General features: G+C 38.8%; 1 protein-coding gene across 4 annotated transcripts in view; it reads left to right on the forward strand.

Moving 5' to 3' along the window:
* The window catches only part of ST6GALNAC3 (ST6 N-acetylgalactosaminide alpha-2,6-sialyltransferase 3), a 536,306-nt gene that overhangs the window by 463,992 nt on the left and 59,733 nt on the right, over positions 1–12,581 (forward strand). The window contains exon 5 of one of the 4 annotated variants that reach the window (XM_086717320.1): positions 2,440–2,975. The exons of the other annotated variants lie outside the window; for them this stretch is intronic. Within the exon in view, the coding sequence (XP_086573446.1) occupies positions 2,440–2,518 (79 nt within the window). The 3' untranslated portion in view covers positions 2,519–2,975. Of the gene's footprint in view, positions 1–2,439; positions 2,976–12,581 lie in introns of those variants that run through there. 4 annotated transcript variants of the gene reach the window in all.

Below are 12,581 nucleotides of genomic sequence, written 5' to 3' on the forward strand. Positions count from 1 at the left end.
TCCGTGAGATGGGATGTGCTTTATTTATTGCTGAAATCCCAGCTCCTAGAGGAGTACCAGGCACAAAGTAGACCATCAGTTACTGACCAACTCATCCCAGGTTGCTTTAACATTTCTAAGTTTTAACAAAAAATTTCACATCCTTGGAATCCACTTTGCCCCAGGAAATCCCAGACTATTGGCCACCCTACTCTCACTAAGTAGTTGTCAAATTAAAAGAAAGGGAAAAAAAAGAATAAAGACAGGGAGGGTGGGGGGGAGCTAAGAAGGAAAGGAAGGAGGGAGAGGGAAAAAGAGGGAAAGGATATTAATATTTCCCTATTATATATGTGGAAAGCCAGAAAAATATTTTTGTACTATTTTCAGGAGATGCCTGGATCAAATTAAATACGTTTTTTAAAGCAGTGAGACCCTCTTGTTCTTGGTTTTGATGTTTCACAGTACCATAACACATCTGATTGGAATTTCAATTTCAGGTTTAATATACTATGCAAGCTGGTGTAGGCTCTATAATTATGCATATTCATGGGAGCAATCATGCCCTTACTTTTGATATGACTGGCAAAGTAAGGTACTAACAAGAGAACAATAATCAAAGAAACAGGGGGAGTACCAATTGTTATTTACTTATGACATTTTACAGGAAAAACTGAAGCAAATGAAAGACTGTTTCCAATGATGTACTGAAACTAACAAAACAATGTTATAAAACGCCACTTTTTTTCCCCTTTACACAATAAAACATTTTAAAACTGCACCACTAGGCAGCCACTCCACCAGACGTAATAATATTCAAATGTGAAGGTACTTAATAATATTGCAGTTTTAATTTTTAATTCCTTCGATATTTCAAAGATGTTCTGTCTGCGAACAGCCCAAATCAAATCAAACTGGTACTGTCTCTTGTGGGTCCTTATACTGTGGTCCCAAGAACCTACCGGTGCCTCTTCTGGGTGCATTTAAGTTATTTACCTTGACAATTCTTCAACCTATCTAGGGTGGGTGTATAAATTTGTAACCAGTTGTGGGATGTAATAAAGGAAGATCTGTCTTCCTGTGCTTGGAATTGTCAATTGTGTATCAGGACCACAGACTCTGTGTTGAGTGTCTGTTTCATGTGATCTAAGCAAATAACTACGTACCTCTGTGTGTCAGTGGTTGCATCTGTATGATAGAAATAAGATTATTGCCGCCTTAACGGGAGAAGAGAGGCTTTAGAAATAAAAGCAAGGAAGAAAACACTAAACTCAAGACAGGAGTCACATCTTATTATTTTGTATCACCAGTGCCTGGCAGAACACCCAACTGACTTGCTGTGGGCATTAGGAGGTCGCTTATCTATTATGTCATTCCCTCCTGCAAGCCACCCTGTAAAGCAGGTGTTATCACACCCTGCTTGTAAAGCTCAGAGAAGTCCACTGGCTTGCTAGGATCAGACAACAAGTACATGGTAGAGGCATGATTCAAACCTTGCCTTTGCAGCTCCAGTCTGGTCCTCGTTCCAGAACAGCTGTGTGTTTTCTCTAGCTATTGAGTTGTTTCATATGTTAACCATTTCACATTGTTTTAACACACCAAAGCCTATCTACAGAAACGTATGGAAGGTTTGTGGCTGAGCCTGCTTCTGTACTGTGTGTGTACTTTCTTCCTGACGCTCTCTTTGCAGACCATCTCTATCCCAGCATGAGAGTGGTCTATAAACCCTGTGCAATCACATTGTAATTTGGAATCTCTACAGGAGCTGACTATATTGAACCAGTGCATGGATTAACACCTAGTTCAACACACACAAAACCATTCCCCACCCATACCAGAAGTTTTCACCCAACCAAACAATAGCAGACTGAGGTTCTACACTATGGAGAGATAGTGATGGAAGGGCATAGTGGAAATACTGACACACCATACATTACTTAGTGTGCAGGTGCATTAATGAGCCCTTGCCTCAAATCCCAGGTTTGCCGAGAGTATCACAGCAAAGGCATCTCGGGTGTGAGTGGAAATTCTAGTAGTGTTCATGCCTGTGCTAAGCATTTCCTGGAACCTATCACAAAAGATTCGTTTCCCAAATGCATTTTGTTAATTTAATTGATTTTGTTCTTTTTGTAGCTAGAAACCTAGAGAGAAATAGAGAAGAATAAATGGGTGAAACTGCTCCAGGGGATGGCTTGTCTGTGGAAGCATCCTGGGCATTCTGAAGGGACCTGGATGAGTCCCACTTGTCAAAGGAACTGCTACGCATTTTGCAGAAAAAAATAACCCCTTTCAGCTGTTGATATACCATTCTCTAGGGAAATGAATGAAGAGCCATATACTACTGTCTCTGCTGCCTAAATATATACTTGTTCGAAGAGAAGGCAACCAAAGCAATACAACAAAAAATAATAATTTCAAAAATATTACGTTTTCCTTCCAAGACATATTTTGTTCTTTTGATAGCAAAACAAGTTCAGTATATGCAAGGAGGAGGAAGTATTCCAGACTGAAAATGGATTTCAGCTTGACAAAAATGAATTAATAGAGACACGGTAAGTCACTTATTTAACCCAGTACCTGGGCTGCCAGATTAACCTTGTGTGAGCTGAGACAACTAAAGAAAATTCTGTGTTTGTTCTGCTGCAAAATTAGCCCAAGCAAATCAAAACAAGACTCCTAGGCAAATCAAAACGACATGTTCAAAATAAAATCATGTTAATATGGGTTGCAAATGCAACTTTATTAGCAAGTCAACTTTAAGAGAAGTGCAGTCTGGATGTGAAAACCTGATTGCTTGAAGAAAAAAACACTCCCAAATAATTACTCTCTTAATAGGACCACAGTTAAAATCAGGACAGCATTTAGAGAGCTTCTTCCTACTTCTCACCCTGTGTATTATTTATGGCTGCAGGTTAGGCTATACCCCCCCAAATATCATATTTCTCACCAGAAGCAGCACTGAGTAATTGGGTGCTGCTGGGCTTAATGTTCAATACTGAGTCATTTTGATTAGACCCATATTTTATCACTAGTGCTGTTTGCATCAGTGATTTTTTTTTAAGCCACAAAACTTCTGTGTTCTTGGATTTGATGTTCATAAAATTAAGGAAATCAGTTTCTTACGTCTACTTTTCTCAAGAATCAAGTGACTTAGTGTCTTATCCAGGTCTAGGTGGTTTGAAACACAAGCCATTTCCTGTGTGACGCTAGATGCGAACTCAATCTGCTTTCTGTAATGAAGCAACAAAGTTAAAGAAGGGCTGGGCCATACTCTGAGCTGCGGAGGTAATGGATCTAATTTAGATAGGTAATTCAGCCATTTCTAAGTAGCATGCACTCGTGTTGGTTGAGCGATAATGTCTATCTGAAGTCAATATGAAATTTAAACTTTTTGGAATATCTTTTTTTTTTTAATGAATATAATTTACTGTCAAATTGGCTTACATACAACACCCAGTGCTCATCCCAACAAGTGCCCTCCTCAATGCCCATCACCCTTTTTCCCCTCTCCCCCACCCCCCATCCACTCTTAGTTTGTTCTTTTTATTTAATAGTCTCTTGTGGTTTGCCTCTCTCCCTCTCTGTTTGTATCTTTTTTTTTTCTCTTTCCCTTCTCCAATGGTCTTCTGTTCAGCTTCTCAAGATCCACACATGAGTGAAAACATATGATATCTGTCCTTCTCTGACTGACTTATTTCACTCATCATAATACCTCCCAGTTCCATCCACGTTGCTGCAAATGGCCAGATTTCATTCTTTCTCATTGCCAAGTAGTATTCCATTGTATAAATAAACAACACCTTCTTTATCTATTCATCAGTTGACAGACATTTAGGCTATTTCCATAATTTGGCTATTGTTGATGGTGCTGCTATAAACATTGGGGTACAAGTGCCCCTATGCATCAGCACTCCTGTATCCCTTGGGTCAATTCCTAGCAGTGCTATTGCTGGGTCATAGGGTAGATCTATTTTTAATTTTTTGAGGAACCTCCACACTGTTTTCCAGAGTGGCTGCACCAATTTGCATTCCCACCAACAGTGCAAGAGGGTTCCCATTTCTTCACATCCTCGCCAGCATCTTTAGTTTCCTGATTTGTTCATTTTGGCCCCTCTGACCGGGGTGAGGTAGTATCTCAGTGTGGCTTTGATTTGTATTTCCCGGATGAGGAGCGACGTTGAGCATCTTTTCATGTGCCTGTTGGCCATCTGGATGTAGTCTTTGGAAAAGTGTCTATTCATGTCTTCTGCCCTGGAATATCTTAATAAAAATATCTTTATAAAATATATAAACCTTATGAAATATCAGTAAAAATGTATGTATAGTAATGGGTAGTTCTTCACCTATGTTTTAGATCCTCTGCCCTCAGTCTGAGGGTCCTAATTTTGCCTTCCTCCCTACCTCGCTCCTTCTTTCCCTCCCTCCCCGTCCTTCCTTCCTTCCTTCCTTCCTTCCTTCCTTCCTTCCTTCCTTCTTTCCTTCCTTCCTTCCTTCCTTCCTTCCTTCCTTCCATACATGCAGTTATTCCTCTGTACTGTTGATTTTCTCCATGCAACCTATGAGGATGCTTAATTCCATTTTTTTTACTTTTCATTTTTTTCAGTCTCATACTCTCCTCTCTCTACTATGATAAACTCTTCTATACTTCATGTAAGCTACTTCGACATGGTGTATATTCTCAATGTCTTTCTCCCTAAATTTTCATCGACTTCGCTAACTCACGCAGCTGATTTTTCACAATACCATACCAATAAACTTGCCAATGGCATCCTAGGTTGTGAAAGTGCATGGACATTTTCTTCATTTTTATTTCTTTTTCTGGGGCACTTGACCCATTTCCCTTTATACAAAATTCTCTCTTCTCTTGCCTTGGGGGACATCACCCTGTTTGTTCTTCTTTCATCTCCTTCTTTGGATTTTCTTTTTCTTAATCCAGAAATATTATTCTCCCCAGGATCTTTTTCTTGGTTCTATCCCTTTCATTTTATGTGTAATTCTTAGGTGGCCTTATCCATGTGCATGGCTTCAGATACCACTGATATATTCATATTCTCAGCCTATGTCTGCTGAAATCCAGAACCAAATATTAGTTATCTATTAGATGTCTATACTGCAGTACCTTTGTAGGCAACTAAAACTCAAACTGCCTGAAATTGAACACATTTTCTTTTCTCCCAAAACTTCTCCTTGGCTTATTTTCCTAAAAATGAAGAAAAATGATGGGCACTCTTGGTGATAGACAAAGCTTCTTGTCTTCTGCATTCATTTGACACTGAATCTTATCTATTCTATGTCTTGTCAGTACTTCTCCCCATTTCCACTGCCTTTTTTTCTTTTATATATATTTTTTATTGAAGTGTAATTGACATACAATATACAGTTAGTTTCAGGTTCATATCATAGTGATTCAATATTTTTATTTTTAGTTTTTTTTTTTTTTAGAGAGAGAGCCAGCACGGGAGAAGGGCAAAGGGAAGGATCGAGGGAGAGAGAAAGAAAGAGAGAGAGAGAGAATCCTAAGCAGTCTCCACACTCAGTGTGGAGCCCAACGCAGGGCTTGATCCCACAACCCTGGGATCATGACCTGAGCTGAATTCAAGAGTCAGACGCTCAACCAATTGAGCCACCAAAGCACCCCAATATTATTATACATTACAAATGATCCCCACAATAAGCCCAGTTACAACCCACTGCCTTTTAATTGGCATTTTTCCACTGAATTATTAAAATTTCTCCTGAAATATTATCTCTACTTCTGGTATGGCCTCTTCCAAAACGCAGATGCAATTACATCACACTCCTGATTAAAATCTCTCCTGCTGTATTAGGGTTCTGCAGAGAAACAGAATTGATAGTTCATAAGGTATTGAGTCACACAGTTATGGAGCCTGAGAAGTCCTACAATCTGCCATCTGCAGGCTGAAGGAGAGCTGGTGGTGTAATTCAAAGGCCTAAAAACAAAGAGCTCTGAGAAAAGGACATTGATGTCCCAGCTCAAACAGTCAGGCAGAGAGTGAATTCAAACTTTCTCTGCCTTTTGTTCTACTCAAGCCCTGCATGGATTAGATAATGCCCACCCACAATGAGTAGGGTCATCTAGCTTACTTGATCCACCAACCAAAATGCTAACTTCTTCTAGAAACACTCTCAAGACACACTCAGAAATAGTATTTAACCAGCTAAGTAGGTATTCCTTAGCCCATTCAAGTTAACACATAAAATTAATCATCACACCTACTATTTACATTGTGTACCTTCTACAGGTATTTTTTTTTATGGTTAGCACGTGGCTTACATAAAATATCCTATAATTATAGCAATCTATTTTAAGTTGATAATAACTTCAGTTGCATCCAAAAAACCCTACACCTTTACCCCTCCACATTAAATATTAGTGGTATCATATTTTATATCTATTTATGTTGTGTATCCATAAATATTTTATTTAGTTATTTTTAATACTTTTGTCTTTTACCTTTTATACTAGAGTTAAAAGTGATTTTTTTCTTAACTATAGAGAATAAATTGATGGTTACCAGAGAGGAGGCAGGTGGGGGATGGGTGAAATAGGTGAAGGGGGGATTAAGAGTTCACTTACCATGAGCACTGAGTAATGTATAGAATTCTTGAATCACTGTACTGTATACCCAAAACTAATATAACACTGTATGTTAACTCTAATTAAAATTAAAAACAAAGAAATGTGGGGAATGAAAAATTAGGTAGACACTAGATTAAAAATGTTAGGATAAATACAAACCAGAAAAAAGTGATATAACCATTGTTATATCTGTATTTATTCTGTATTCTGTATTCTGATATTCTGTATTTATTTATATATTTACCTTTACCAATGAGTTTCATACTTTCTTATGCTATCATGTTGCTGTTTATCATCCTTTTCTTTCAACTTGAAGAACTCCCATATTTCTTGTCAGGCAGGTATGGTAGTGATATATCCCCTCAGCCTTCTGTCTAGGAAAGTCTTTACCTCTCCTTTATTTTTGAAAGACAGTTTTGTCAGGAATAGTATTCTTGGCCAGCAGACTAATTTCAGCACTTCTAGCATGCAAGGGTTCGCTGAAAAATCTGCTGGTAATCTCATGGGGGTTCCCTTGAGACAAGTCACCCTTCTCTTCCTGTTTTCAAAATTATCCCTTTGTCTTTGACTATTGACAATTTGATTATTTGTCTTTGACTATTGACAACTGGATGTCTGTTTACTGCCCCAGATTTGGGGAGTTTTTGGCCATTATTCCTTTGAATAATCTTTTTGCCCCTTTCCTTCTCTCTCTTTCCTCTCCTAAATAATATACACAGTATACTCTCATAATGTATGTATTGGTCTACATATGCTCCCCATAGTCGCTTAAGTTACCTTCATTCTTTTTCATTCTTTTTTCTTGTTGTGCACCAACTGTTTCTAGACGCTAGTTTAGCAGATGAGGTTTTTCTTGAATTCATCCTGAACTTATCTCCCACCTCCTAGGCAAGCAGTTACCTCCTTGGCTTCCTCCCATCTCCACAGCTACACCAAACTGCTTTCATTTTCATAGTACATTTTGGGGGTTTTGTTTATGTATTTGTTGTTTGTTTTGCTTGTTTGTTTGTTTTTACCACTTTTTGCCTTCACTTTGCCCTGGAATAACTCTATATTCCAACCCCCTTCTTAATAGTTGTCCCCCACTTATTCTTCAGACCTTAGATCTATCTACTGAGAAATCTGATTTAGAACGCCCTCTCTAGTTTATGTACCCTTCTCTAGCACTTACTAAATTTTACTGTGTTCGTTAATGGTGATGTTCTCTTCACCTTCATATGCCTTGAGCTTATCAAGATATGTAGCTCTTATTAGATGTTCAATAAATGTTTTTAGAATAAATGAACCAATTAATGAAAGTGAGTAAATGAGCCCCTCTCGATCCCTTGGACCAAAAAATGTGGACTACCTCCGTATCCATCTATTTTTAAGAGGTAACTTCCACATTTATATTTTTTTTAATTTTTTTTTTTAACATTTATTTATTTTTGGAACAGAGAGAGACAGAGCATGAACGGGGGAGGGGCAGAGAGAGAGGGAGACACAGAATCGGAAACAGGCTCCAGGCTCTGAGCCATCAGCCCAGAGCCCGACGCGGGGCTCGAACTCCCAGACCGCGAGATTGTGACCTGACTGAAGTCGGACGCTTAACCGACTGCGCCACCCAGGCGCCCCACTTCCACATTTATAAAGGCCGGTAATCCTTTTACCGGTTGAATAATTTTCACAGCGGTGAATTTATCAGGAGTTGTAGATCCACTGGGTCCGCTTTCTTTTGGAAAATCATGGTTTTATATGGAACTGTGTTGTATTCCTCGCTTCCATTAACCTGTATTTTCAACCTTCAGAGCACTAGAAGTATTTACTATCTTATAAATGCAAACTTTCCTTTTTCCTAGACAAATAGAAATGGCAGCTAGAATTGCAGACAGGAAAGAAAGGTCCGCTTTGCCTGAGGGACTTGATCCTCTTTATTTACCACGTGTAAAGAGTGACTGACTTCACTATCACCCTGTTATGTATGTTTTAATTCAAAACCATTGTGGCCTGGGTTGCCTGGGTGGCTCAGTCTGTTGAGCGTCTGACTTCGGCTCAGGTCATGATCTCACAGCTCGTGAGTTCGAGTCCCCCATCGGGCTCTGTGCTGACAACTCGGAGCCTGGAGCCTGTTTCAGATCCTGTGTCTCCCTCTCTCTCTGCCCCTAACCCGCTCGCATTCTGTCTCTGTCTCTCTCATAAACATTAAAAACAACAACAACAACAACATTGTGGCCCTCACTATACCTTGTACTATTTGGTTCTGATGGTTTATAAGGGAATGATTTATGTAACATCGACATGGGCTTTCTTAATTCTCTTACTAAGAAAAAAAAGAGGAGAAAGTTCCTATATTCCCTTGTGGTAACTCTCTTAGCAGAAATTATTGCTTTTTTAATCAAAATCAAAATACAGAATAACATCACTTTATATCTTCTATTTTTCTCACATGTTAGGCATTTTTGTTAAATAAGTTATATCTTTCTCACGGGAAAATCATCCTTAAGTCAACAAAAACATCAGCCAGAATTGTTGCTGTGATCTTCTCTTTTTCTTCTCTTTTCTTCTTGTTGATTGGCTTTACAATTTTTGTACATGAACTATTTTGTTTCTTATCTATTCTGGTAAGGAATATTCCTTGTCTATCTCAACATCTCATTTACTTTTTAAACAAAGTTATGATGTTTTCTTAACCATATAACACACCTTTTCCTCTTTTTATAACAAAAGAAGGTAGGTGACTTTGATTGGCTGAAACAGTACCCAGCACATAGGAAGTGCTCAGAAGATGTGGTACGTATGAATGAATGAACACAAATCCAGGTAAACATAAGAAAAGAGAAAAAAAAAATAAAAATAAAGCTGTAATTAGTAGTTTTTTGTTTGTTTGTTTTCATATCCATGATCTCTTAGTGGTTTCCCAAGAACAGTTAATTGTCCATGTAACAAGGAATTTATATCCTTATGTCACTGGCCTCCATTCCCTTCCCCCACCAGTTTTTGAAATAATTTTACCAGATCACCAGATGCATGCCATTAGCTACTGAAGAATCTCTTGTCTGTCTCTTTAGCTTCTCCATAAATACACACATTTCTTCATTTGTTTTTAAGGCAATGCTGTATGTGTAATCATGTGTGAATCTTTATTGAACACTTATGGGATGAGCCACCTGTTCTTACAAATTAGCTGAGTCCTCAAGAAGGCCCAAATTAGTGAATTAGTTGATGAAGGAAATTTGTTGCAGAAACAGCAAGCAGCTAAGAAATTTTTCAGCTTGTCAAAAGGATTGTTAGTCTTACAGCTTGGCGGAGAGACAAGATGATACCATTTTGAACACTTCTAGGTAGTGACTTAGTACCTTAAATTCACTAGAGAAGAAAATGAAATTGCTTGTCTTATCAGTTAAGAGAAGCTTTGCTGATCTCGACCATAGCCCAGAAAGTTAACTAAGTTTTGTAGAAGTGGATAATATTTTCTCAGTGATCAGTGTGGCTAGATTAGAAATGTGTTGCCAGAGGAGTCGTGGGAAAATAGACTTCATTGTTTTGGTTGTACTTCTGGCTGGAGACAATGCTGAATACACCTTAGAAGTCACTTGGCCTGGGTGACTGGGTTGGTTAAGCGTCTGACTCAATTTCAGCTTGGGTCATGATCTCATGGTTCGCGGGTTCAAACTCCCCATCAGGCTCTGTGCTGTTGGCACAGAGCCCGCTTCGGGTCCTCTATTCCTCTCTCTCTCTGTCTCTTTCCTGCTCTCTCTCTCTCTCAAAAATAAACATTAAAAAAAGTGGTCACTTGGCCATCTCTCATCAAGAGAGCATGTAAGGCACCTGATGATTCTCACAGATGCTTTTTAAAAGTGATTACCCGTCTTTGTGAGTGAAACTATCTTTTGGTTCCTCTCACAGGCATAAAGTTACTTGTTGAAACGCCAAAGGCAATATGGAACTCTCTGACAGGTCATTATGTCACTTGCCTCCTCCATCCACATTGCAAATCTGTTGTTGATTGGCAAGAAGTTGGCATCAAAATCCCATATATTTTAAACACCCAGAGGCAGCCTCCTTATTTTCAAGGAAACAGGGCTCTAGTGTGAATTGCATAGTAGGGAGCAACTCAAGACTGGACCCTGCCCTGAACCAGGGAGCCTAAGTGTTCAACTTGTTCTCTACCTAGGTCTTTGTGTGACTGACTGTGTGGCCTAGTTCACACTGCTTGTGCTTCAGCTACATGGAAGAAAAGATAAAACATCCTCTTGACTCTATGTTTAGAGAGATGTTGGCCAGATTTGTATGAAGGTATGGCCAAGATGCCATCTCATTCCTTTTCTCTATTTTATTTTTTTATCATACAAAACTAATAAAAGTCATAAAAGTTCTTTTTAGAAAAACTATTAAAAATGAATAAACATATTTATAATTTGCGTATCAAGATACAATTATTGTTAACATTTTGTGTTTATCATCTGGCCTAACAGTTCTAGGAAGTAATGGTTGATCTCGTCATGTTCTCTAAGTACTTAGAACTATTCTGGGTAGGAGTGGGTGGTGGCGGGGCAGCAGAGAAGGATCCAAGGAAAATATTTACCCTAGAAAAATACCTTTATCTTTTTTGTTCAATCTTGTGGGTAAGAAAATGTTCACCATTCAATATGTATTAATTGAACACTTACTATATACCAATTACTGTTTTTTTAAGTTTATTTTTTGAGAGAGAGAGAGAGAGAGAGAGAGAGAGAGAGAGAGTGTGTGTGTGTGTGTGTGTGTGTGTGTGTGTGTGTGTGTGCAAGCAGGGGAGGGGGAGAGAGAGAATCCCAAGCAGGCTCTGTGCTTTCAAGGCAGAGCCCAACATGGGGCTCTCATGAACCGGAAGATCTTGATCTGAGCTGAAGTCAAGAGCCAATTACTGTTTTAGGTCTAAAAATACTACAATTAATAATGCAAAAATGCCTGGGGTGCCTGGGTGGTTCGGTCAGTTAAGTGTCTGATGCTTAACTTCAGCTCAGGTCATGATCTCATAGTTTGTGAGATGGAGCCCTGCGTCAGGCTCTGCACTGACAGTGTGGAGCCTGCTTGGGATTCTCTCTTTTCCTTTCTCCCTCTCTCTTTCTCTCAATAAATAAACTTAAAAATAAAAATGATGAGGGGCACCTGGGTGGCTCAGTCAGTTAAGCATCCGACTTCGGGTCAGGTCATGATCTCGTGGCCCATGAGTTCGAGCCCCACATTGGGGTCTGTGCGGACAGCTCAGAGCCTGGAATCTGCTTCAGATTCTGTGTCTCCCTCTCTCTCTCTGTCCCTCCCCCACTTGCACACTCTCTGTCTCCGAGAAATGAATAAACCTTAAATAATAATAATAATAATAATAATAATAATAATAATAATGCAAAAATGCCTTTGTAAGGGTCATAATAATGGAAAGTGGAAAAGAAAGGGTAGAAATACCCAGTGCAAAACTTTAAAATCCAATAAATAATTTGTAGCCAAACTATTCTAAATAAGCATTTACAGGACTTGGTATCTGGCATAGTTTTGAATGATGATCCATTAAATTCATGATCAGGAATTTTTATCTAATCTGTGTGTCTAAAATAGTGGATCACATAAAAATGAGAAAGTCTTATCAGTCTTATTCCTAGATGATATTTTATAGCCTTTTGACAATTACTTAAGTCTGCACATGGATAGAATTTATCATCAGTTGAGTCAAATCTATTAGGTTCATAGACTCTCTGAGATAGAAGAGACTTGAATATAATATGGTCTGCCCTCCCTGTTCCTACCTACTCTAAACGTCTATTCCCCATTTTCTGGGCTGAATCCTCTCCCCAACATACAAAACATGAATTATCAGCCTCTTTTCAAAATCTCCAGGCACAGGGTTCTCTCTTCTTCCAGAGGTGGCCCGTTCTACCATTCAGTAGCTCCAGTTTTAAAAATACTCTTCCTTATGAAGGTAAAATCCATGACCTGTAGTTTCTTCTGTTGAAAGTAATATGCAAGTCCCAGGAAGTGTCTCAAGCAATGG

The sequence above is a fragment of the Puma concolor genome, chromosome C1, assembly GCF_028749965.1.
Source record: "Puma concolor isolate L17-30 chromosome C1, mPumCon1.1.hap2, whole genome shotgun sequence".
Taxonomy (NCBI): domain Eukaryota; kingdom Metazoa; phylum Chordata; class Mammalia; order Carnivora; family Felidae; genus Puma; species Puma concolor.